At 41.3% G+C, this 25,848-nt stretch overlaps 1 protein-coding gene across 10 annotated transcripts in view; it reads right to left on the bottom strand.

The window, feature by feature from the left end:
• Nucleotides 1-25,848, bottom strand: part of LOC139164020 (complement decay-accelerating factor, GPI-anchored-like) — a 44,012-nt gene extending 18,164 nt beyond the window's left edge. For 7 of the 10 annotated variants that reach the window (XM_070745576.1, XM_070745580.1, XM_070745577.1 and 4 more), the window contains exons 1-5: nt 25,105-25,489; nt 16,247-16,432; nt 6,960-7,151; nt 2,830-2,929; nt 691-785 (exon numbers count right to left, since the gene is read on the bottom strand). In XM_070745576.1, coding sequence (XP_070601677.1) covers nt 691-785; nt 2,830-2,929; nt 6,960-7,151; nt 16,247-16,432; nt 25,105-25,432 — 901 coding nt within the window. In that variant the 5' untranslated portion in view covers nt 25,433-25,489. Of the gene's footprint in view, nt 1-690; nt 786-2,829; nt 2,930-6,959; nt 7,152-16,246; nt 16,433-25,104; nt 25,490-25,529 lie in introns of those variants that run through there. The other 3 variants (XM_070745583.1, XM_070745586.1, XM_070745578.1) reach the window with 2 other exon arrangements.

Here is a 25,848-nt window from a genome sequence, read left to right as displayed (position 1 = left end):
CTTCAAAATCATCCTTCACAGGATCAGGATTAAAAATAATGCAATTTTCCTGGTCCTGTTTGATTTTTCCATGGCATTTGCTACCATTAACTATGGCATACTTGTGGACTATCTTAAAATGTTGAGAGGGGGGACACTATTACAATTGTTCTCCTTCCTTTGGAATTTGATCCAGTTGATATTAGTATGTAAAACAAATCCAGTCCAAGGGTCCTGTTGTGCAGTACAAGGCCTACCACTCTTCCCATTTCTGTTCAACATCTACATAAAGCCAATGAATGAATTCATCTGTCAGCATGGGAATATAGCACATGATACCTAACTTTTTATTTCAATTCCTGGCCAGACAAGCCATGGAATCCTAACCTGGTTCCTGGAGGGCATTCAAAATTACAAGGATGGAGAGAGGGAGGGAGGGAAAGAAAGAAAGATAGATAGAAAGAAAGATTAAAATAAAACAAACAGAAAAGGGAAAAAAGCCATGGATGCTCATATGACAGCTAGTTCTCTGTATCAGCTTTAATCTAATTTTTCAGCATCTGAAACTAACATGAGGAGCTGCTCAAGTTAGATGTGCTCCAGTGGGATCCCATACTGTTTGAAGCATTTCATATACCCATTCAGTCCCCCACTGCAAACCACAGGCAAATCCTGGGCCCAGGCTGTTCAAAAGAATTTAAAGAATCTTACTGAAACATATTGGAGGCTTTGGTTTCCATACAACTGTATTATTAGAAAATGAACGTGATAAGCACTGGATTGTAGGTGATCCAATTAATTCATACCTCAAGAAAAGAAAAAGAACATAATACATTTTAATTTCTTTCTCTGTTAAATATTGGAGAATACCATGGATAGCCAAAAAAAAAGACATGTATTATTGATATTTACTGCATTGTTTAAAGCATAAACCAGAGTGCCCCAAGCTTTTAGACCTCAGGGATCACTAAGGTCATAATTTTAAATCCTGTGGACCACCAAATTCATAATTTTAAATCCCACAGACCACTAATATGATTTTTTTAAATAAAAAGTTATATACATTTGTAAAATAATAATAAGAGAATTTCCATTTTATTTATTTATTTATTCATTCATTCATTCATTCAATTTTTATGCCGCCCTTCTCCTTAGACTCAGGGCGGCTTACAACATGTTAGCAATAGCACTTTTTAACAGAGCCAGCATACTTCCCCCACAATCGGGGTCCTCATTTTACCCACCTCGGAAGGATGGAAGGCTGAGTCAACCTTGAGCCGGTGATGAGATTTGAACCGCTGACCTTCAGATCTACAGTCAGCTTCAGTGGCCTGCAGTACAGCACTCTACCTGCTGCGCTACCCCGGCTCTATATTAATATGGAATGCACTTATTTAATGTAACAAAATGATAAATGCTTACTTAATTATAACAAAATGATAAATGCTTATATAATAATAAAATCTTTAATGGTTATTTAATTGTAACAAAAGTATTAAAGTTAGTGTAATTATTATAAAATAATTTAAGCTCATTTGATGGTGGCTTGCTGATGTTGTTGGGAAAGTCAGTCCCATATTCCAGAGCTATAGCTTTGTTTCTTTCCTCCCTTCCCTTCCCTTTTCTTTCCTTCTTTCCTTTCCTGATGAAGATGTTGAAAAGTACTGCGTCTAAAATAGAAACTTGGGGTACTCCACTGCATATTTCCCTCCATGTAGATGCAGTTCCATTGAGCAATACATATTGAGTGTGGTTGGTCAGTCAGTTTTGAATCCATCTGGTGGTATTGCACATTTTTCAACTTTATCTAGTAGTAGGTTATGGTCTATTTATCAAATGCCTTCCCGAAGTCCAAGTAAATTATACTGACAGCATTCCTCTAGTCCACTAATTTTGTCACTTTGTCAAATAATGCAATAAGATTAGTCTGGCATGATCTGTTTTTGACAAAACCATGTTGGCTTTTGGATATTATTTTGTTTGCTTCTAAGTGTTCTAGAATCTTCCCTAGTACTGAGGACAGGCTGATAGGTCTGGATCTATTTTTTCATATTTTTTTTGAAGATGGGAACTACATCAGCTCTTTTTCAGTCCTCTGGCAGTTTCCCAGTGCTCCACCATCTTTGAAAGATGTGTCGTTCTGAGATCTTGTCTGCCAGTTCCTTCAGAACCTTGGGCTGTAATCCATCCAGTCCTGGTGATTTGACCTCTTCTAGGGTAGATAGGTGTTCACTTACCATTTTCTTCCCATTTTTAACTTATCTTCCTAAACTATTTTGTGTGGGGCTGTTTTTGATAGGTTGGACTTTTTTCCCCCATTTGTGTAAAGACAGATGCAATATTATCAATTATATCTTTTATGTATACTGAGAGCTTATGCATCAGAGACAAATTCCTTGTGTGTCCAATCATACTTGGACAAAAAAGAATTCTTTTCTATTCTATTCTATTCTTCCTTCTTTTCTTTTTCATATTTGCTTACATTGTTAAGAAGAAATCTAATCATTTTATAAGTGGCAAAAAAAAGTCCAACTCCACTATAAAAAATTTCATCCATAGCAAAGAAAACTTGGGAAAACAAATCATGAAAAAGTGGAACATTTATTTTTTAAATTCAACCTGATGAATTTACTATTTACTGTGTTCGTGCCATGCCGACCACTTATCTCTGCATGCCCTCCACGCTACATCTACAAGTGTCTTGTCAGTCATGTACTCTTTTGTCTGAGTCTTGCTGCTTTACAAGTGCATCACTTAGCAAAAAAAAATTCCAGTCTCAATTGTTGTCTAAAATAAAGGATTACTTGTATAATAATTCGATTTTTCTAAGGCAGCCAATTTAATACACACCCTTCATTACACATGAAATTTACTTTTGCTTTTAGCAGGAAATCCATTGGAATAATACGGTCACCATTATCTGGTGTCCCTGGATCACCGCATGATTGTCCTAGGCAATAGAAAAACAATTGAGAATTAGCATTCTATGGTCCTCTATATTTATGGCAATAAAAGATAATTTCAATCCATCATAAAGAAAGCTTATACATTTCCTTGGGAGAACAGTCATAGTGGAAAGACAAGCTAATTTATATATTGTAATTTAATATAATCAACACAAATTAATGCCCTGAAAAATGCTGAACATTAGATAGAAGATAACTTTATTATAACACAGATATCAATGAATAAAATTATGAATTGCAGTTTCAAAATGTATTCTAGCTGAATTCAGATTGATGAACTCTAATAATATATATGAGCCCTGGGTTTGTAGTGGTTAGAATGAAGGACTGCAAGCTGCTTCTGCTGGCTGCTAGTTGTCTGCAGTTTGGCAGTTCATTTCTCACTGGCCTAAGACTGACTCAGCCTTCCATCCATCCGAGGTCAGTAAAATGAGGACCCAGATTGTTTGGGCCAATATGCCAACTCTAAATCCGTTTAGAGAGCTGTAAAGCATTGCGAAATAGTACCAGTATATACATCTAAGTGTTATTATTAATATTGTTATTAGTGAGCTAGTTATTATGTTCTGCCGACTTCTAGTACAAGCCTCCAATGAAAAGGAAATTGGTTCAAAACAGAAACACACACACAGTAGAAGTCCAGTAAATGTTTTTTATCTCAACAAGAGAAGCAAAACTCCCTTTTAGAATTCAAAGGTATTTCTTGTATAAACAAGGCAGTAATGGATTACAGTCCGATAACAAGGCAAGCAATAAAATAGCAATAAACCAGTACTGTGAAGTTTGGCACAAATACTGTTTGTTCCAGACGTGGTAAAAACCTACAAGGATTTCTTTTCTCAAACTCCATGACTCCCAACAACTACGATCAGATAATCTCCACGCTGCTTAGCCCGCACGCTGCCAATTTAACAGCTGCTATAATTATGTGAGCCCCACCCAACCCCAGGTGGCTTCTCTATCGCCTGTAATATTTCTTCAGTTGTTCTCTTCTATGCATAGCTCTACGCATGCGTGGATCTAGCAATTCCTCATCCTGGGCTTTCTGTCAAGCCCCCCTCTTCCAAGTCACCCCCACCTTCTTCTTCTTCCAAGGAAACTTCACTACCTGACTCTGTCAGCAATAAAACCGACCTATGACATGTTGATGTTTCCCCTGCATCCACCTCCACATTCCTTGTGGCAGGAGCTGGGCCAGAGCCCACCACAACATATTAATATAGACAGATAATGGGTATTATGCAAATAAATAACAAGATATTTATTTGATAAAAGTTAAGAAACCTAAAAAATCATCTGGACATCCAACAAGGACAGTAAAAGAAGTGAAATGAAATTGTTGTACATATCACCATACAATTTAGAACAGGTTAGAAATTATTCGAAGTGTATGTTGTGCAAGGAAGGAGAAGAAACAGTAGATCATATATTCAGTTCATTCAAGGATATTGTACAAATTGATTGTAAATGTTAATGTAACTCAAAATGATTTACTGGAACATTTGTAAAAATAATTATGTGTCAGAAATGAAAAACTGATGTGAACATACAGTAGAAAAAGTAGTTTAAAATATTGTGGGATTTCTGAATAAAAAGTGATAAATATTCTAGATTTATTTGTGATTTAAAAAAAGAAAATAAAACATAGATAACTGATGCAGCAATACTGGGATGCAGTAATTCTCCCTTATACTAGGAGAGATGACAAAGAATTAAAGCAAAGTATCAAGATCTGAAAATCACAGTTAAAAGATTATGAGCATGAACTGGCTATGTTATCCCCAGTGGCTATTGGTTATCAGCTCTCTGGTCACAATACCAAAAAATCTTTCACTTTGATTGCACATTGATCTGCAATTGACAAAATGTTCATTTGTCAATTACAAAAGGCTACACTTCTTGGATCTCCACATATACTATGCTATGTCAATATATTACAACTTCCTACATTCTTAAAAAAACCTCAATGCTTATAAAAGTCAATACCAGTTAAAGAGCTGGCAGTTATGATTTCCCATTGTTGTGTTATCATCCTCCTTCTCATCATCTCTTTTATTCATTAAACATGAAACTCAGACAACTGAACATTTTAAAAAGTGTAACAAATAACACTGACTAGTGCTAATGATTGATACGGGTTCCTGCCAGCTTCCTAGGTATACCCGTGTAACCCATATACCAGTTAGTGGTATTTGTGATACTTTTAAATGTTCAGTTGACTGAGTTTCATGTTTAATGAATAAATGAGATAATAATAATAACAACAACACTTATTTTTAGTTATTTTTTGGTTTTTTATATAGTCACCTTTTTCTTTCTAAGAAAATTATCAATATTTATAATTTTATTGTTCTGTCTGCTTCTTCCAATATCTGTATTCTGCCTAATTTCAAATATTGCTTCCAATATTTGCATTCTAATTTTATTGTATTACTAGTATAATGCATTGTTTTTTGTTTTGTTTAATTGTTTCATGTTGCTTATTTGTTTGTTAACCTCTCAAAGTCATATAAATGAACAACTATATTAATTAATTTATTATTATGAAATAATAAACTAAATAAATAAAATTATTGGTATCCATTCTGACATTTAAATTACATGTCAAGAGAAAGATAATATTAGGCAGTAAACCTAATTTGAACTATAAATGCAGACATACAATAATGATAATAATAAAAAATATAAATTAATGAGTATCAAACTGAAAGGTTTACATTTTGTAAATATCACTAGCACCCTATAAGCAGAAAAGATTGGCTGAATTACTTGTATTTGAAGGTGAATATAACCAACTACCCTAGATTTAACTTTCTCATTATGGAAGCCATTATTTAAGCCTGAATCAGAGCCATCACCCCTCACATCACCCCTCACCCATCCTCGAATACAGCTCATCTGTTTGGAACCCATATCACATCTCAGACATTAACACCTTCGAAAATGTCCAAAGATACTTCACCAGAAGAGCCCTTCACTCCTCCACTCGAAATAGAATACCCTATGAGACTAGACTTTCAATCCTGGGCCTAGAAAGCTTAGAATTAAAACGCTTTAAATAAGATCTAAGTATTGCCCACAAGATCATATGCTGCAACGTCCTGCCTGTCGGCGACTACTTCAGCTTCAACCACAACAACACAAGAGCACACAAAAGATTTAAACTTAATATTAACCGCTCCAAACTTGACTGTAAAAAATATGAGTTCAGTAACCGAGTTGTCGAAGTATGGAACTCATTACCGGACTCCATAGTGTCATCCCCAAACCCCCAACACTTTACCCTTAGATTATCTACAGTTGACCTATCCAGATTCCTAAGAGGTCAGTAAGGGGCGAGTACAAGTGCACTAAAGTGCTTTCCATCCCCTGTCCTATTGCTCTCCTATATCTCCTATACCTTTCTTCTATTCCTATATCTCTTCTATTCTTTCATTGACATGTTCTATTACTATATCTTCTTTTCTATTCTTTCTTAGATATATTTTACTATGAGTATCTCCTCTATAACCTTCATCATGTATTTTACTATGTGTATATATATATATACCCACTACAACCCTCATTGTGTATTGGACAAATTAAATAAATAAATAAATAAATAAAAATAGTTCTCAGGTTTCTGGCAGAAATAAAACAACAAATTTGAATACATATTTTATAAAGAAGGATGAAAAATTAGCCAATACCCACCATAAGATGAAATTATAATTAAAATTCACAGCAATTGATAAGCAGTTCCTCAAAAAGCAAATAATGTAAAGAAAATAAAAAATAATAAAAAAATAAAGATGCCAATAAAGCTGCATCTGAGACCAACCAAACTAAAAACATAGTGTATCAATCTTTTAAGAGCCTCAGAAGTGCAATTCAGGAATTCAACACCATTGCAAATATTATTAATAACAGACATCAGTTGGCCTTTGTAGGATCATATCTTTGTGAAATCATTACCAAATGAATCAGCAATTATTCAATGCAGTTTTGAAGGCAGTTTCAATGGAAGAGTCTGACCTTTACAAAAAACTGGGACTGATGACCAGGTATAATTCGAAAAGCAAGTACTAGCAGTCCTTTCTGGATGACCAGGAATAACGTAAGCGCTTCGATGGCAAACATATGGCACAACTGTTCCCACAGGATAGAAAGAAAGAAATGTATCGGTCACTACGCTAAATCTGGTCTCTCGTGGAGACTCACAGCCACCTGTGAACAAAAACAGATGAAGGTTTATAAGAGAAAGGTTTTGCTGAAACTTTTTTTTAACTTGTTAAAAATATGTGTTATGTACTATATTTATTATGGGTTGACAATTGACAGAAGAAAGTGGATACAAGTCACTAGTTGCTATATTTAACCTCTTCCAGGCAGCAAAATCACGCCCATGAAATGAGTCTACATTTCTTGCTTCATTCTGATTTTGATTGCCCCACCCAGGTCACTCCATAGAATGACACTAGGCCAAGGGAATGTGGCTGAAAGAATGATGAAAGCCAAATCACAATGCAGACATTGAAAGGAGGTAATAAAAAAAGTACAGAAAGATATCTGAAACAGGAAGAAATGTTCAAGATAAGGGTCTTCCAGTGTTTTATCAGATTTACACCATCTGGGTTTAGAAACTATTGAACAATATTTAAAACAGAATTCATAAATGAGGAAGGTGAAAAGATACTTCTATTTATAATCCTATTGAAATTATTTTAATTTTTTTTAAACCCAATTTTTATTATTTTGTTCAGATTTTGCTATGGTTTGTATTCAGTTAAACTTTTTTTATATTTGGCTCTTATTATACTTGCTAAATGACTACAATACTTTCTTTCTATGTTACAATCATTAAGTGACAGTGTAGGTCCGTGATGGCGTGCTACAGGTGGCACGCAGAGCCATACTGGAGGGCACGTGAGGTATTGCCCTATGTCAGCTCCAGCGCGCATGCGTGCGCTGGCCAGCTGATTTTTGGCTCTTGGGAAAAGCCATTTTTCCCTCCAGATGCTTCAGGGAAGCTTCCCTGGAACCCCGGAAGCAAAACAATATTTTCCTCTGTCTTCTTCGCTTGGCTCCCCCCCCCCCCCCCTTCGCTTTAAAATCTGCTGCTGCTTGCATGGAGGCAGGGAGCCGCTTTTTATATGCCTTCCTGGCTCAGCTCTGGGACCTTTGTGGGCTGGGAAGCATCAGGGCGAGAATTTGTGGAGTTGTGTCGGCCTCCAGGATGGTGGGGGCTGTGGACGGGTGGAGGGAGAGAAAGAGGAAAAGAAAGCAGGAGACAGCAGGAGAAGGAAGAAGGTGCTCTGCCCAGCGCTGGGAGACTGGCACACCTGTCCACTGGCTCTTCAGACAGGGGCACTTTCTCCCCCCTCCCACAGACCCCACCATCCCAGAGGCCGGCGCAGCTCCACAGATTCTCGCCCTGATGCTTCCCAGGCCACAAAGATCCCGGAACTGAGCCAGGAAGGTGCAGAAAAAGTGGCTCCCTGCCCCCGTACAAGCAGCAGCACATTTTAAAACACTGCCAAAGCAGCCAAGAGGAGCGGCCCAGCCACTTCTCGCTTACTTTCTCTCCTGGCCAAAAGAGTGCCCGCTGCCCGCTTGCTCTTGCTTTCCTGGCCAGGAAAGCAAGAGCAAGCCATTTTGCCTCTGTCTCCTTCGCTCGGTTCTCCCCACTTCTCTTTAAAACGTGCTGCTGCTTTCATGGAGGCAGGGAGCCACTTTTTCTGTGCCTTCCCGGCTCAGCTCCAGGACCTTTGTGGGCTGTGTGTGTGGGGGGGGAGAGAAACAGAAACAGAAAGAAGATTGGAAAGAAGCGAAGCGGCTGGCTGAGGAGCTGCCAGCTTCAGGAAGCAGTCCAATCTTCTTTCTTTCTCTTCTTGACAGCAGGAGAAGGAAGACAGTGCTGCCTGGCACACCTATCCACTGACTCTTTCTCCCTCCCCCCCATGGCCCCCACCAACCTGGAGGCCCGTGCAGCTGAAGATTCTCACCCTGATGCTTCCCCGCCCACAAGGGTCCCGGGAATGGTTTGTGCATTGGGCGGTTTTTTATACATACCAGGCTTCAGAATGGCTGTGCGCATGGGTGGGGGGTTGCACATGCATGGGGGGAGGGATGGGGTGTGGGCATGTCACTCATGCTAGCACCCCCCGCTCCCCCCTTTTTGGCACGCGAGTTAAAAAAGGTTCGCTATCACTGGTGAATGTTTTTGGTGTCTCACCATGCGCAGAAGCATAAAAACTTGCCGGAACAGCTGCGTCTCCGTACACGCTTTTGCTACCTGCATGGACGCAGCAGCATAACCCTGCTTAAACTCACGGGGCCACCAGAGCTGTGGAGGTGAGCCCGATTAGGCATTCCGACTGGTAGCCCAACCCTGGTTTCCCCCTCTTACAAACTGGGGCCAATATTTATAAGCTTGTACATCTATTTGCAAACCAACTGACTATATATTATATAGAAGAAATAAAAATAAATAACATTTTAAACAACAGCAAAGTTTAAGTTCAAAGTACTCTGTTAACAATCTGTTATTGCAGTGATGTCTTAGAAGCTCTACAGCAGTTTCTTATTTACCACAAATTACCTTGAACATTATCTGAATTGAGGGTAAAATACTCTTGTTAGATTCTTGTTTGGTAAAAACCTTTCCTTAGGTTTTTAATTGGAAATTTTCCTAACAATTGCATCTCATTTCCAAAGTTCATAAATATCTCTCTGCAACATCCAGTGTTGAATTCTCCTTAACAACACTACATTCTTCTTGACAAGAAAGTCCAGCCTATCCACCACTATATCCATTAGCTCAGAATTTCCTAGTCATTCTCCTTTCAGTCTTTTCTGCCAGATGTATATTTTTCAAAGTAAACACTTTTCCTTTGCATCTGACAGCAAAGGTCAGGGTCTATTTCCTCAAATTGCAAGGTTAGTTTTTGGGTGTCATCTTGAGTTTGCAAAATCATTATTGACCAATTATTATTTTTTTGGTTTATATTTTCAAAGAAACCTGTAAGTTGGAGATCTTTCCTTTCCTCCCCTCCCCTCTCTTTCCCTTTCCTTCTTTCCTTTCCTTTCTTCCTCCTTTCCTCTCCTTCTTTCCTTTCCTTCCCTTCCCTCTCCTCTCCTTTTCTTTTTCCTTTCCTTCCCTCCTTTCCTTATCTATGTCCCTAACTGGGGAAGAGGTGGATCCAACAGTCACTTTAAAGACTTGTCGTTCGGTCCTGATTGGCTAGGACAGTGAGCTAAGCCCACATGACTAATGTCTCCTTCCCCAGGATGGAGAAACACACCTTTGGGACAACCATGACCTGGATGATTGAGACTCCACAGACATTGAGAAGACTGCGGAAACTGCATGCATTTTTACAGCTGATTCTGATCAGCTGGAAGTTGTGGGTTCCATCATACTTTGAGTCATAAATGCAGCCTTCTGGGGTGATCACCATTTACTTTTATTTTTGTTTCACTCTTTTTTCTGTTTTTGTGATGTTATTAATATTAATTAATTAATACATTATTAATTAAAAAATGATAAAAATTAAAAAGGCATTGTGACTAATATGCAACAAGCACAATAAAAGTCCACTTTTATCGCAAGCATGTTCTTATCTTGTTTTGCATGCTAGTATCTCTAATTTAGAGATTACCTGAATAATTTATACAGCCTGCATCCCAACAATTAGAAAATAAATTTGTAGCTCTTTTATAGATCTTTTATTATGTTTCTATTCATTGACCAATTATTTATTTTTCTTTTGCCTGTCCAATATATAAATAAAGGATTATGGTCTGCCCAGGTATTTGTCTCTATTTCTATTTTACTGATTTGTTCCATTATATGGGCTGGAGCCCAGGCCATATCAATTCTGGACCAGGTCTTGTGTGGGTTGGAATATAAAGTATATTGTTTATCTTTTAAGTGGTATTCTCGCCATATATCTTTTAATGATAGTTCTGTACTCATTTTCCAAAATGTCACAGGTAAGATTACCTTTTTTTTCTTTTCTTTTCCCAGTATAATCCATTTGATCATCCGAGATTGCATTAAAATCTCCTATGATTATCATATTTTCAATTGATAATTCGCTTATTTTTGTGTGTAAATCTTTATAAAATTGTTTCTGGTTGTCATTTGGTGCATAAATTGAGACAATTACAAGAGGTTTTGTTTCTAAATCTAGTTGTACTATCAAAATCCTTCCATCACTATCATTATATATTTCTTTAGATTCAATTAATTCATCTATGTACATTTCCACTCCTCTTTTCTTTTGATTAGCCAAACTAGTATATAATTTCCCCAATTTTGAATTGTTAAGAAGACTTCATTTTGATTTTTTGATATGAACTTCTTATAAAATATTTATCTGTGCCTTTTGTTTCGTGAGTTTGGTTAATATTTGATTTCTTTTCCTTGGATTATTCAATCCGTTTACATTGACTGAAAAGATTTTCAAGTCATGTGTCATCTTTATTTGTAGTACCTTTTAGCTTCTTTTGGTTCTCGAAGTCTTGTTTCCAAAATTAATTCTTGTGAAGCCTGTAGTTGTTTCTGCTTCACTTCCTGTATTTCTTCCCCTCCTCCACCTGTGGCCCCCATCATGTCTTTACTACTCTTTGGTTCAATCCGGATTTGGTCTGTCCTGTCCAATCCGCTGCATGCTAGGAAAGATCTTGCTTGTTCCACATTTTCTATTTTCACTTTTGTTGATTGCCAAGTTAGAGTCAGGCCTTCTGGTACCAACCATCTAAAAAGGATGTTCTTTTTGATTAAGATACTTGTAAGAAAGTAATATTCTCTTCTGCTTTCTTTCTCTCTTTTCCGAACTTGTTTCAAAATCGTATTTCTTTTCCATTACGTTGGAAAGTCTCATTTCTTGTCAATCTCAGTATCTCGTCTTTGATTATTCTTCTTGAAAATTTAATATGAACTTCTCTTGGTAGGTTATGGCGTCTTATATATCCAGTTTGGACTCTGTAAACTTCGTCAATTTCTCTTATCAATTCTGCTGGGTCCGCTTGCTAAAACTTCTGCCATTTTTGCCGATAAATCTTCATATCTTTCTTCTTTGATATTTTGAAATCTCAAGCCATGTGATGCGGATTGGAGTTCGAGGTTAGTTATTGCTTTGTCAAAGCCTCTATGGGCCGCGTAGTTGTAGTCTTCATATTCTTTCACTTTCTGTCCCATAGCTTGAATTTTTTCTTCTGTCACTTTTATTCTTTTTTCACTGTCTTGTAGATTTTGTTGTATGACTTTTATGTTCCCGTCCATTTCAGCGACATTTCCTTTCACTTCTGTTATTTCAGTTTTAAGTTCACCTATTTCTTTTTTAATCTCATTTTTCATCTCTTTCATCTCTTGCCTCATTTCTTGCTTCATTTCTTCCAGATATATTTTCATTTCCTCTTTGTTAGTTTCAAGTTGACTTTTTGTCTGAGTTTGTGTCTTCTGCATAAAATCTTGGATACCTGCTAATGCATCTTGAATAGACTGGAAATTTGAATCTGTATGTGGCTTTTCTTTCTCTTTTTCTTTCTCCTTGGCCAACATTGTGGTTATAGTCCTTTGTTGTAATGGAGATGATGTTGGGGAGACTTTGGGTGTGGGAGCTAGAGTTGGAGTTGAAGTAGCCATTTGTTTTCGAGTTGTTGTTGTTGTTACCGAAGTCACACTTCGTACCTTATTTTGCAATTACTTAGATCAATTTCTTATTTATTCACAATTAAGGGAAAAAAATTAAATCTATAAGACTGGCAACAGAAAGTAAAGTTTAAAAGAGGAAAGAGATATATGAAATATTAATTCAATTCTATTAATACTGTAATTAATTAAAGAATAGAAAAAAGGAAAAGACAGTCCAATCTTTTAAAATCCAAAGCTTATGGGTGGGGGACCAGGTGGAAAAGGGAAGAAAACAAAACTTCTAGCACATCCTAGTTTTATTAATTAATAAAAAAAAAGGCAGACTACGGTACCAATGAAAAAGAAAAAAGGAAGAAAAGAAAGAAGAAAACTATTAAAAGTTATTTAAAAATTATTAGAGAGTTATTTATAATATTTTAAGGGGAAGAAAAAAAGGTAAAGGAATGAAAAGGTAAAAATAGAAATAGAAATTAAAAAAGGAGAGGGAATGTCAAAAATGTAAAAAAAAAAAAAAAAAATCCAAAAAGAGCCTAGTAAATCCAAATAGTCCAGATATAAAAAACGTAACTTAAAGTTGTTATGCTTTAATGAAAATGTCCAAAAAAGAAAACTCCAAAGCCAATATCAAATATAATATCTATAATATCCAAATTGAAATAAAAATAAAAATAAAATCTATTTCATCTTATTGTCTAAAAATAAAAGATCCTTACGCCTCCGAAGCCAGGTTGAAAAAATAATCCCTTTTACAGTGGAACCCCGACATACGAGCAGCTCTACTTACGAGCTACTCGAGATACGAGCTGCGAGATTAGAGAAATTTTTGCTCGACTCACGAGCTCACATTCGAGATACGAGCCGAGAAGACCCGGGCTGGCTTGCCTTGCTTCCGAGCGGAAAAGCCGTGCGTGTGTTTTAAAACATCGGAGCCGGCATGGGGAGGCTTTTAATCAGCCCCCGAGCCCCCAACCCGGACTCGGGGGTTGATTGAGAGCCTCCCCATGCCGGCTCCGATGTTTTAAAACACACGCGCGGCTTTTCCGCTGACTCCTAAAACGGGGAAGTTCGCCAGGAGGCAGCAGAAAAGGCGCACGTGTGTTTTAAAACATCGGAGCCAGCATGGGGAGGCTTTTAATCAGCCCCCGAGCATCCAACCCGGACTCGGGGGTTGATTGAGAGCCTCCCCATGCCGGCTCCGATGTTTTAAAACACACGTGCGGCTTTTCTGCTGCCTCCTGGCGAACTTCCCCGCTTTAGGAGGCAGCGGAAAAGCCGCGCGTGTGTTTTAAAACATCGGAGCCGGCATGGGGAGGCTTTTAATCAGCCCCCGAGCCCCCAACCCGGACTCGGGGGTTGATTGAGAGCCTCCCCATGCCGGCTCCGATGTTTTAAAACACACGCGCGGCTTTTCCGCTGACTCCTAAAGCGGGGAAGTTCGCCAGGAGGCAGCAGAAAAGCCGCGCGTGTGTTTTAAAACATCGGAGCCGGCATGGGGAGGCTCTCAATCAACCCCCGAGTCCGGGTTGGATGCTCGGGGGCTGATTAAAAGCCTCCCCATGCCGGCTCCGATGTTTTAAAACACACGCGCGGCTTTTCTGCTGCCTCCTGGCGAACTTCCCCGCTTTAGGAGGCAGCGGAAAAGCCGCGGGTGTGTTTTAAAACATCGGAGCCGGCATGGGGAGGTTCTCAATCAACCCCCGAGTCCGGGTTGGATGCTCGGGGGCTGATTAAAAGCCTCCCGATGCCGGCTCCGATGTTTTAAAACACACGCGTGGCTTTTCTGCTGCCTCCTGGCGAACTTCCCCGCTTTAGGAGGCAGCGGAAAAGCCGCGCGTGTGTTTTAAAAAATCGGAGCCGGCATGGGGAGGCTTTTAATCAGCCCCCGAGCCCCCAACCCGGACTCGGGGGTTGATTGAGAGCCTCCCCATGCCGGCTCCGATGTTTTAAAACACACGCGCGGCTTTTCCGCTGACTCCTAAAGCGGGGAAGTTCGCCAGGAGGCAGCAGAAAAGCCGCGCGTGTGTTTTAAAACATCGGAGCCGGCATGGGGAGGCTCTCAATCAACCCCCGAGTCCGGGTTGGATGCTCGGGGGCTGATTAAAAGCCTCCCCATGCCGGCTCCGATGTTTTAAAACACACGCGTGGCTTTTCTGCTGCCTCCTGGCGAACTTCCCCGCTTTAGGAGGCAGCGGAAAAGCCGCGCGTGTGTTTTAAAACATCGGAGCCGGCATGGGGAGGCTTTTAATCAGCCCCCGAGCCCCCAACCCGGACTCGGGGGTTGATTGAGAGCCTCCCCATGCCGGCTCCGATGTTTTAAAACACACGCGCGGCTTTTCCGCTGACTCCTAAAGCGGGGAAGTTCGCCAGGAGGCAGCAGAAAAGCCGCACGTGTGTTTTAAAACATCGGAGCCGGCATGGGGAGGCTCTCAATCAACCCCCGAGTCCGGGTTGGATGCTCGGGGGCTGATTAAAAGCCTCCCCATGCCGGCTCCGATGTTTTAAAACACACGCGCGGCTTTTCTGCTGCCTCCTGGCGAACTGCCCCGCTTTAGGAGTCAGCGGAAAAGCCGCGCGTGTGTTTTAAAACATCGGAGCCGGCATGGGGAGGCTCTCAATCAACCCCCGAGTCCGGGTTGGGGGCTCGGGGGCTGATTAAAAGCCTCCCCATGCCGGCTCCGATGTTTTAAAACACACGCGCGGCTTCTTTGCTGACTCCTGGCGAACTTCCCCGCTTCAGCCGACGTCTTTTCCCCTTAGCCCTCGGGCTTGCACGCATTAATCGCTTTTACATTGTTTCCTATGGGAAACAATGTTTCGACATACGAGCTGTTCGACGTGCGAGCCTCCTTCCGGAACCAATTAAACTCGTAAGTCGGGGTTCCACTGTATATATATTTTTAAGCACAAATTCTGAATAAGAATAAAAAATAGAATAAACAATCCAAAATTTATTCCAGATAGTTAAAAGTTCAGTGGAAATTCATTCAAATAAGGTGGTTTAAAATCAATCCATTTAATTCAGTTCATTTATTTGTGTATTCAATTCATTTAAATATTCCTACTTCAACATTCATCCAGCTTATCTAATTACCAATTCAGTCTTTTATTACTATTTAAAAAAATAAGGTGATTATAAAAAATATAAGTAGCATTTATTTATTTTATTATTTAGATTTGTATGCCCTCCCAAGTAGCATGAGAAAACCCCCCCCCCCCGCAATATAGTATTTAAAATTCAGGAAAATAGAAAAAAAAAAAAGAACAAATACGAGATTGTATTTACTGTCAGATTTAACAAAGACAAGTAGTTCCGGCCATTTTTCTTCTTAGCGTATGGATATCACTTACAGTTAGTTTGCTTTATTTATATTCGCCTTTCAAGCTGGGATCTTCTCTTTTCAAGTTCTAATCGTAAAATACCAAAGGATATTCTTAAGGTGCGATCAATCTTTTTTTTCTGTTGGTCTGATTCTTCGTAGACTTCTTATTCTATTTTTAGACTTCCTTCTTGTGGCCGCCGCTATAGTTGTGCCCGGGCAGCCGCCTAGGCGCAGTTCTCCGTCAGCATAGCTGCGGGGCTATTCCTACCCTCCGGGACCACGGCGATCCGTCCCGGGGGATCCGAGAGACCCTATAAGGAAGATTTTTAAAAAAAACGTACGCTCACAAAACTCTTCCAGTGTATTCCATCCTTTGTCTGATGAACAATATGCTATGAATGGTTTGCTGTTGTCTTGTCTATAGCCAGGAAGACATGTGTAGACTACTGCCTCACGAGGTTTGTAAACAGATTTAATAGGATCAAATGTATATGTATATTTCAATACTGGTGGAGGTCCACAGTCACCTAAATTAAAAAGAAAACATTAATTTTAGTCAATGTGTAGCTAGTTTACTCCACAATATTTTCGATTAGAAACATAGAAGACTGATGGCAGAAAAAGACCTCATGGTCCATCTAGTCTGCCCTTATACTATTTTCTGTATTTTATCTTAGGATGGATATATGTTTATCCCAGGCATGTTTAAATTCAGTTACTGTGGATTTACCAACCACGTCTGCTGGAAGTTTGTTTCAAGGATCTACTACTCTTTCAGTAAAATAATATTTTCTCATGTTGCCTTTGATCTTTCCCCCAACTAACTTCAGATTGTGTCCCCTTGTTCTTGTGTTCACTTTCCTATTAAAAACACTTCCCTCCTGAACCCTATTTAACACTTTAACATATTTAAATGTTTCGATCATGTCCCCCCTTTTCCTTCTGTCTTCCAGACTATACAGATTGAGTTCATTAAGTCTTTCCTGATACGTTTTATACTTAAGACCTTCCACCATTCTTGTAGCCCGTCTTTGGACCCGTTCAATTTTGTCAATATCTTTTTGTAGGTGAGGTCTCCAGAACTGAACACAGTACTCCAAATGTGGTCTCACCAGCGCTCTATATAAGGGGATCACAATCTCCCTCTTCCTGCTTGTTATACCTCTAGCTATGCAGCCAAGCATCCTACTTGCTTTTCCTACTGCCCGACCATACTGCTCACCCATTTTGAGACTGTCAGAAATCACTACCCCTAAATCCTTCTCTTCTGAAGTTTTTGCTAACACAGAACTGCCAATGCAATACTCAGATTGAGGATTCCTTTCCCCCAAGTGCATTATTTTACATTTGGAAACATTAAACTGCAGTTTCCATTGCTTTGACCATTTATCTACCGTGTTTCCCCGATAGTAAGACCCCCCCGATTGTAAGACATATGGGGGGTTTCAGGGGGGTTGGCTAATATAAGCCATACCCCGAAAGTAAGACATATGTCTTACTTTCGGGGAAACACGGTACTAAAAGCGGCGCTGGCGAGGGAGCTTCGCGCCCAGGAGAGTCTCCCAAACCCGGCGCGGATAAGGACTCCTCGGCCGGCGGAGGAAGCGCGGCGGCGGCAGCAGGCTCCGGAGGGAGCTCGGGCAGTGGCGAGAAGACGGGATTCCGGGTGCCGAGCGCCACCTGCCCGCCGTTCTCGCCAAGGACAGGCAGCCCCAGTTCCACCACCTCGGCCTGCTCGCCCAGCCTCTTGCCCAGCGGGAAGAGCAAAGGCGGCGGCGGGAGTAGTGGAGGCGAGGCAGAGAAGAAAGCGGCGGGTAGCTGGCGAGGCGCCGACTAGAGGGCTGGACCCCGCCGCTCCCGCCGCCGCCTTTGCCTCTTGCCCGGCGGGAAAGGCGACGAAAGGGGCTATCGGGTCCCTTCCAATTGCCCGGCCGGCGTCGCCTTAGTCAGCAGCGGAAAAGCAAAGGAAGCAGCAGGAGAAGCGAAGTTCTTGAATGGTGGCGGCGGCCCTTGATCGCAGCCGATGAGGTTCGGCTTTCTTCGCTTCTCCTGCTGCTTCCTTTGCTTTTCCGCTGCTGACTAAGGCGACGCCGGCCGGGCAATTGGAAGGGACCCGATAGCCCTTTTCGTCACTTTTCCCGCCGGGCAAGAGGCAAAGGCGGCGGCGGGAGCGACGGCAAAGCAGCGGGGTCCAGCTCTCTAGCCGGCGCCTCGCCAGCTATCTGCCGCTTCTTTCTTCTCCGCCTCGCCTCCACTACTCCCGCTGCCGCCTTTGCTCTCCCCGCCGGGAAAGGCGACGAAAAGGGCTATCGGGTACCTTCCAGTTGCCCGGCCGGCGTCGCCTTAGTCAGCAGCGGAAAAGCAAAGGAAGCGGCAGGAGAAGCGAAGAAAGCCGAATCTCATCGGCTGCGATCAAGGGCCGCTGCCACCATTCAAGAACTTCTGCGAAAGACGTATTTCAAAATAAGAAATTAAAAAATTGCCCGGGACAATATAAGACATACCCCCAAAGTAAGACACAGTGGGGCTTTGGGGGGTAAAAAGATTGTAAGACACTGCCTTACTATCGGGGAAACACGGTAGTAAAGCTAAATCATTTACCATATTACAGACCCCTCCAGGAATATTAACCCTATTGCACACTTTAGAGTCATCGGCAAATAGGCAAACCTTCCCTACCAGACCTTCCCCTATGTCACTCACAAACATATTAAAAAGAATAGGACCCAGAACAGACCCTTGTGGCACACCGCTTGTAACCTGTCTCTGCTCAGAATACTCGCCATTAACAATAACTCTCTGATGTCTATGCTTCAGCCATCTTGAAATCCACTGAACTATCCAGGGATTAAGTCCAATCTTCACTAATTTATCTATCAGCTCTTTATGTGGAACCGTATCAAAGGCTTTGCTGAAGTCCAGGTAGGCAATATCCACGGCACCACCTTGATCCAACACCTTTGTGACATAGTCAAAGAAATCAATGATATTAGTCTGACATGATTTGCCTTCAGTAAAGCCATGCTGATTTGGGTCCAATAAGTTATTGTTTTTTAGGTGCTGATTTATCCTCTTTTTGAGTAGAGTCTCCATCATTTTAACTACAACTGATGTCAAGCTAACTGGCCTGTAGTTACCAGCTTCTTCTCTACTGCCCTTCTTGTGGATAGGCACAACACTGGCCTTTCTCCAATCCTCAGGAACATCTCCTGTTAACAGGGATTGGTTAAACAAATCAGTCAGGGGGTAGCAATGACAGATCTGAGTTCTTTAAGAACTCTGGGGTGGATGCCATCTGGACCCATTGCCTTATTTATCTTTAATCGTTCAAGTTCTTCTAAGACATCGGCTTCTAAGATCACTGGAGCTGAATCCGTACAGCTGGAAGCAATGCTATATCCCTCTATAGTATTATTTTGTAGGGTGTCTTTTGAGAAAACTGAACAGAAGTAGCTATTGAAATGGTCAGCGATCTCCTTATTCCTTATTATATAATAGAACACTGGTTCTCAACCTTTTCTTTACCACGGACCTCTTTTAATTTTCTGGCCACAAACCCTGGCCATGGACCCCCAAGACTTAAGATTTAAATCATAAAATTTCTTCAAACCTTCCTGGATCCTATGTGACGACATGGCAACCCCCTCAGGGGTCCATGGACCTCAAGTTGAGAAGCACTGTAATTGAATGTATCATAACACAGTTAGTTTATACTAACTGCATGCAATAGAGAATGGATTTTGTTTATTGATTAATTGGAATTTATTTATTACTTTACTATACTACCAGCTTCAATCTATGTTTTCAGCCATAAAATCAATACAATAAAACAGTAATTTCTTTGTTGTTGGGACAAACTCTTCATGATGCCATGGACCATAGCACATCAGGCATACCTATTCTCATTGTCTCCCGGAGTTTGCCCACATTCAAGTCCATTGTATCAATAATCGTATCCTCTACTGTTCCCTTCTCCTTTTTTTTCAATCTTTCCCAACATCAGGATCTTGTCCAATGAGTCCTCTCTTCTCCTTAGGTGGCCAAAGTATTTGAGCTTCAGTTTCAGTATCTGTCCTTCCAAAGAACAATCAAGATTGGTTTCCTTTAGGATTGACTGATTTGATTTTTGCAATACTCAACAGTCAAACTATTTACTAGGTTTGCACTACTATTAATCTTCTCATTGTTTCCCATGGAACAAAGTTTATGTATGGATAGATAAGAAAAAAAAACAAAACAGAAAATTAAAAATATAGATGTTTTGGTTTAAATTTCTCTTTTTCTTTATAAGAATAATACTAGAATTAGTTTATATACATAGAATTGATAAGACTGTTTGGTTTTACACTATTACAATTATTTTTCTTTTTTTATAATATCAATTTTTCCTTATTAGATATTTTTGCATTAGTAGTATTGAATTATGTATTTAACTATGTATTCCTTTTTCTGTATCTGCATTTATACTTTTGAGAAAAGCGGGGAAGATACATCCCCACACTTTATGTTGAATGTTTGTAAGTCTGTGTGTTAATTTTAAGAAAATTAATAAAAAAATATTGGAAAAAAAAATCTTCTCATTGTTTCTATCAGCCATCTCCTCCCACCAATGACTATATGACTTTAATTTTGTTGCTTGTATCCTAATGATTTATATTGACTGGTTCCTAATATGATTTGATTGCTTTTTTGTACCCAGACTATCATTAAGTGTTGTACCTTATGATTTTTGACGAATGTATCTTTTCTTTTATGTAGACTAAGAGCATATGCACCAAAGACAAATTCCTTGTGTGTCCAATCACGCTGGGCAATAAAGAATTCTATTCTATTCTAACTGGTATTGAACAGTCAACATTGAAGTACCCCCAAATTCTCCAATTCTGGATTGAATAATTTAGGGCAGGTTGGTTCACCTACGAAGATAATCCTGAAGGTTTCTTAGTTCAATCCACGGAAAGTTTTAAAGTCAGTATTTTGAATTCCATTCAAAAATGTGTTGACAGCCAACAATGCAATTGCAATACAATGTGATGTGGCTGGAGTGGTTTTCAGCTGGAAAAAGGAGGAAGGCTGCCAATCAAGCAACTGAATAGAACTCAGCAGCATTTAAAATAAAATGAAAATTAGTAAAGATTCAGATAAATTAAAAAAGCCTTAATAGGTAATAGAATATAAAGGTTTAGGCTTTAGTGACTAGCCAGTATACTACCCCAGAGCCTTGTCTACAATACTCAGAAGACTAGAAGAGAACAAAGAAAAAAGTGCCAAGTTGTGGCAGAGAAAAGATTGAAGGAGAAAAGATAAAAGGAGAAAAGAGACCCTGGAGACCCATTGGGCTGGCGGCAGGCAGCCGGCTTTGCTGACCGGTGCAGGGCTCAAGCCCTGTGCCGGCCAGCAAAGCCGGCTTTCCGGGAAAGCAGCGCGCTTTTCAAATGCGCTGCTTTCCTGCACTTCTTTCCTGGGCAGGGGGGGGGGAGAAGGTGGCCGCCTCCCCCCCTGCCCAGGAAAGAGGTACAGAAAAGCAGTGTGTTTGAAAAGTGTGCTGCTTTCCTGGAAAGCCGGCTTTGCTGGCCGGCACAGGGCTTAAGCCCTGCGCCGGTCAGCAAAGCCGGCTGCCCACCGCCAGCCCGATGTCCGTACATGCGGGGGGGGGGAGCGAATCCGCCGGCCACGCCGCCAACTCGATGAGAAAGAGGGAATGAAGGAGGGAGAGAAAGAAAGAAATATAAAGGATGGAGAGAAAGAGGGAGGGAGAGAAAGGGAGGGAGGGAAAGAGAAAGAGGGAATGAAGAAGGGAAAGAAAGAGAGAGATATAAAGGATAGAAAGAAAGAGGGAGGGAGAGAAAGAGAGGGAGGGAAAGAAAAAGAGGGAATGAAGGAGGGAGAGAAAAAGAGAGAGATGTATAAAGGATAGAAAGAGGGAGGGAGAGAAAGGAAAGAGAGAAAAGGAGGGAGAGATAGAGGGAATGAAGGAGGAAGAGAAACAAAGAAAGAGTGAGAGATATAAAGGATAGAGAGAAAGAGGGAGAGAGGGAGGGAAAGAAAGAGGGAGGGAAAGAAAGAGTGATACAGTATAGAAAGGATAGAAAGAGGGAGGAAGAGAAAGGAAAGAGAGAGAAAAAGAGGGAGAGAAAGAGAGAATGAAGGTGGGAGAGAAATAAAGAGAGATAAAGGATAGAGAGAAAGAGGGAGGGAGATAAAGGAGAGATAAAAGGAGGGAGAGAAAGAGGAAATGAAGGAGGAAGAGAAACAAAGAAAGAGTGAGAGCTATAAAGGATAGAGAGAAAGGGAGGGAGGGAAAGAAAAAGAGGGAATGAAGGAGGGAGAGAAAGAAAGACAGAGATATAAAGGATAGAAAGAGGGAGGGAAAGGAAAGAGAAAAGGAGGGAGAGAAAGAGGGAGTGAAGGAGGGAGAGAAAGAAAGAGAGATATATAAAGGATAGAGAGAAAGAGGGAGGGAGAGAAAGGAAAGAGAGAAAAGGAGGGAGAGAAAGAGGGAATGAAGGAGGGTGAGAAAGAAAGAAAGAGTGAGAGATATAAAGGATAGAGAAAGAGGGAGGGAGAGAAAGGGAGGGAGGGAAAGAAGGAGGGAGAGAAAGAAAGAAAGAAAGAGATATAAAGGATAGAGAGAAAGAGGGATGGAGAGAAAGGAAAGAGAAAAGGAGGGAGAGAAAGAGGGAATGAAAGAGGGAGAGAAAGAATAGGGGAAGGTTTGGTAGGGAAGGTTTGCCTATTTGCCGATGACTCTAAAGTGTGCAATAGGGTTGATATTCCTGGAGGCGTCTGTAATATGGTAAATGATTTAGCTTTACTAGATAAATGGTCTAAGCAATGGAAACTGCAGTTTAATGTTTCCAAATGTAAAATAATGCACTTGGGGAAAAGGAATCCTCAATCTGAGTATTGTATTGGCAGTTCAGTGTTGGCAAATACTTCAAAAGAAAAGGATTTAGGGGTAGTGATTTCTGACAGTCTCAAAATGGGTGAACAGTGCAGTCAGGCGGTAGGGAAAGCAAGTAGGATGCTTGGCTGCATAGCTAGAGGTATAACAAGCAGGAAGAGGGAGATTATGATCCCACTATATAGAATGCTGGTGAGACCACATTTGGAATACTGTGTTCAGTTCTGGAGACCTCACCTACAAAAAGATATTGACAAAATTGAACGGGTCCAAAGACGGGCTACAAGAATGGTGGAAGGTCTTAAGCATAAAACGTATCAGGAAAGACTTAATGAACTCAATCTGTATAGTCTGGAGGACAGAAGGAAAAGGGGGGACATGATCGAAACATTTAAATATATTAAAGGGTTAAATAAGGTCCAGGAGGGAAGTGTTTTTAATAGGAAAGTGAACACAAGAACAAGGGGACACAATCTGAAGTTAGTTGGGGGAAAGATCAAAAGCAACATGAGAAAATATTATTTTACTGAAAGAGTAGTAGATCCTTGGAACAAACTTCCAGCAGATGTGGTAGATAAATCCACAGTAACTGAATTTAAACATGCCTGGGATAAACATATATCCATCCTAAGATAAAATACAGAAAATAGTATAAGGGCAGACTAGATGGACCATGAGGTCTTTTTCTGCCGTCAGACTTCTATGTTTCTAAGAAAGAGATATATAAAGGATAGAGCGAAAGAGGGAGAGAGAGAAAGGGAGGGAGGGAAAGAGAAAGGGCGAGTGAAGGAGGGAGAGAAAGAAAGAGATATATATAAAGGATAGAGAGAAAGAGGGAGGGAGAGAAAGGAAAGAGAGAAAAGGAGGGAGAGAAAGAGGGAATGAAGGAGGGTGAGAAAGAAAGAAAGAGTGAGAGATATAAAGGATAGAGAAAGAGGGAAGGAGAGAAAGGGAGGGAGGGAAAGAAGGAGGGAGAGAAAGAAAGAAAGAAAGAGATATAAAGGATAGAGAGAAAGAGGGATGGAGAGAAAGGAAAGAGTGAGAAAAGGAGGGAGAGAAAGAGGGAATGAAAGAGGGAGAGAAAGAAAGAGATATATAAAGGATAGAAAGAGGGAGAGAGAGAAAGGGAGGGAGGGAAAGAGAAAGGGGGAATGAAGGAGGGAGAGAAAGAGAGAGATACATAAAGGATAGAGAGAAAGAGGGAGGGAGAGAAAGGAAAGAGAGAAAAGGAGGGAAGAGAAAGAGGGAATGGAGGAAGAGAAACAAAGAAAGAGTGAGAGCTATAAAAGATAGAGAGAAAGAGGGAGGGAAAGAGAAAGAGGGAATGAAGGAGGGAGAGAAAGAAAGAGAGAGAAAAGGAGGGAGAGAAAGAGGGAATGAAGGAGGGAAAGAAAGAGTGACAGATAGAAAGGATAGAGAGAAAGAGGGAGGGAGAGAAAGGGAGGGAGAAAAAGAGAGAATGGTGGAGGGAGAAAGAAAGAGTGAGAGGTATAAAGGATAGAGAGAAAGAGGGAGGGAGAGAACGGAAAGAGAAAGGGAGGGAAAGAAAGGAAAGAGATGAGAGGAAGGAGGAGAGAGAGAGAAGGGGGAGTGAATTATGGATGTCAGAACTCGCGTACGCGTGATAGTGTGCGTCCACTCATTCATTCATTCATTCATTCATTCATTTATTTAGACTTCTATGCCACCCAGTCCCAAAAGGATTGCTGCTCAGACACTATACCTTTCTGCCCACACCGGAAAAAAATTAGAGGGAACACTGCTCTGAACTACTCAAAATGTTTGCTACCCGTCCTCCCAAGTCCCAACTACTCAAAATTTCCGCTCTCGGTTCTCCTGAACCTGTTACAACTCTCACCCCTGCCTGTTACCTTGTACACCATTCAGAAATAAATAAATTAAACTATCAGTTTCCTCATATAGGAAGCCTAACCACAAACAGTTTGAAAATCTAAAATTCGACAGCAGCAACGTCGGTAAATTTATATTTGATGTCCTTACAGTTCACACCATTGCCTGGTCAGAGCTAATATTAATAACTGGCTTCACAGAACATAAATAGCATTTTTTCCCCCATTCCTCTTGACCTTTATATGAAGTAGTAATCGAGATCACTGACTCTCTCCTATGATTATACTCTCTGAAGAAAGAGGAACGAGAACGGCAGAGAAACACGGATATCCTTTTTCGGAACAATCATTAGCAGGGACCGGCTGGCTAACCCTCAAATAAGTGGCCGTCCACGCGAAAAGACGCAGTTCCCTTTTCCCCTCCAGTCCTTCAGGCGTTACTTACCCTGCACTCCGGAAAACAATGAGAAGAGCACTAGGATTCTCGGACGAAGGTGCGGAAAGAAGTTCCGAAACATCACAGGGGGACTTCTACTCATCTTATTCTTCCTTTCAAAGAACGAATATTCAAGGCGCCAAGAATAAGGGCGCAGAACTGCATAGGGGACGGGCGATAAAGACTGATCTCGGAAATCCCTCGGCGGACAAGTAGGCTTAAGCAAGGGCTTCCCTGCAAATGAGAGGCCGGGCGTTATTTGCCGATGGCGGGAACCAACTGCCCCCCCCATCAGCTGGGGCGTTCGCCCCAGAGCCATCAGTGGCCGCTCGGGCATTCTGGGAAAGCCGGGGGGCGGGGCGTGTGCCCTTTATCAGGGCTTGCTGCCTCCCACCCCGGCTTCTCTTGCCCCCGAGCTCGCCAGACAGACACACCTTGCCTCCTTCGTTGGATCGGGCCGGCGGCCCCAACACCCCTTACAAGAGTTTCGAAGACCTTATGCAGCGACGGGACGCTCAGGGGCTTTGCCGGCTTGCCTGCTGGGATCGCGGTTTCGGGGCCTATGGTCCCGCCCGGGCAGGTGATCAAGGTCTCTAACGGCCCAGCTGGCGCCGCGCCGCAGCGTTTCGGTGCTAGGCAACCAAGCCGAGCGCTGGGGAGTGAGTGGCAGCAGCGGGGAAGCCTTTTTCCCTTCCCCCACGTGGTTTGTTTCGCCTTTGAATTCAGTGGTCTCGAGCGGGCCGCGTGCAGGGC

This window comes from Erythrolamprus reginae, chromosome 3, assembly GCF_031021105.1.
Source record: "Erythrolamprus reginae isolate rEryReg1 chromosome 3, rEryReg1.hap1, whole genome shotgun sequence".
In the NCBI taxonomy this organism is placed as follows: domain Eukaryota; kingdom Metazoa; phylum Chordata; class Lepidosauria; order Squamata; family Dipsadidae; genus Erythrolamprus; species Erythrolamprus reginae.
The sequence above is the reverse complement of the archived record's forward strand: the minus strand, read 5'-3'. Positions and strand labels throughout refer to the sequence as shown.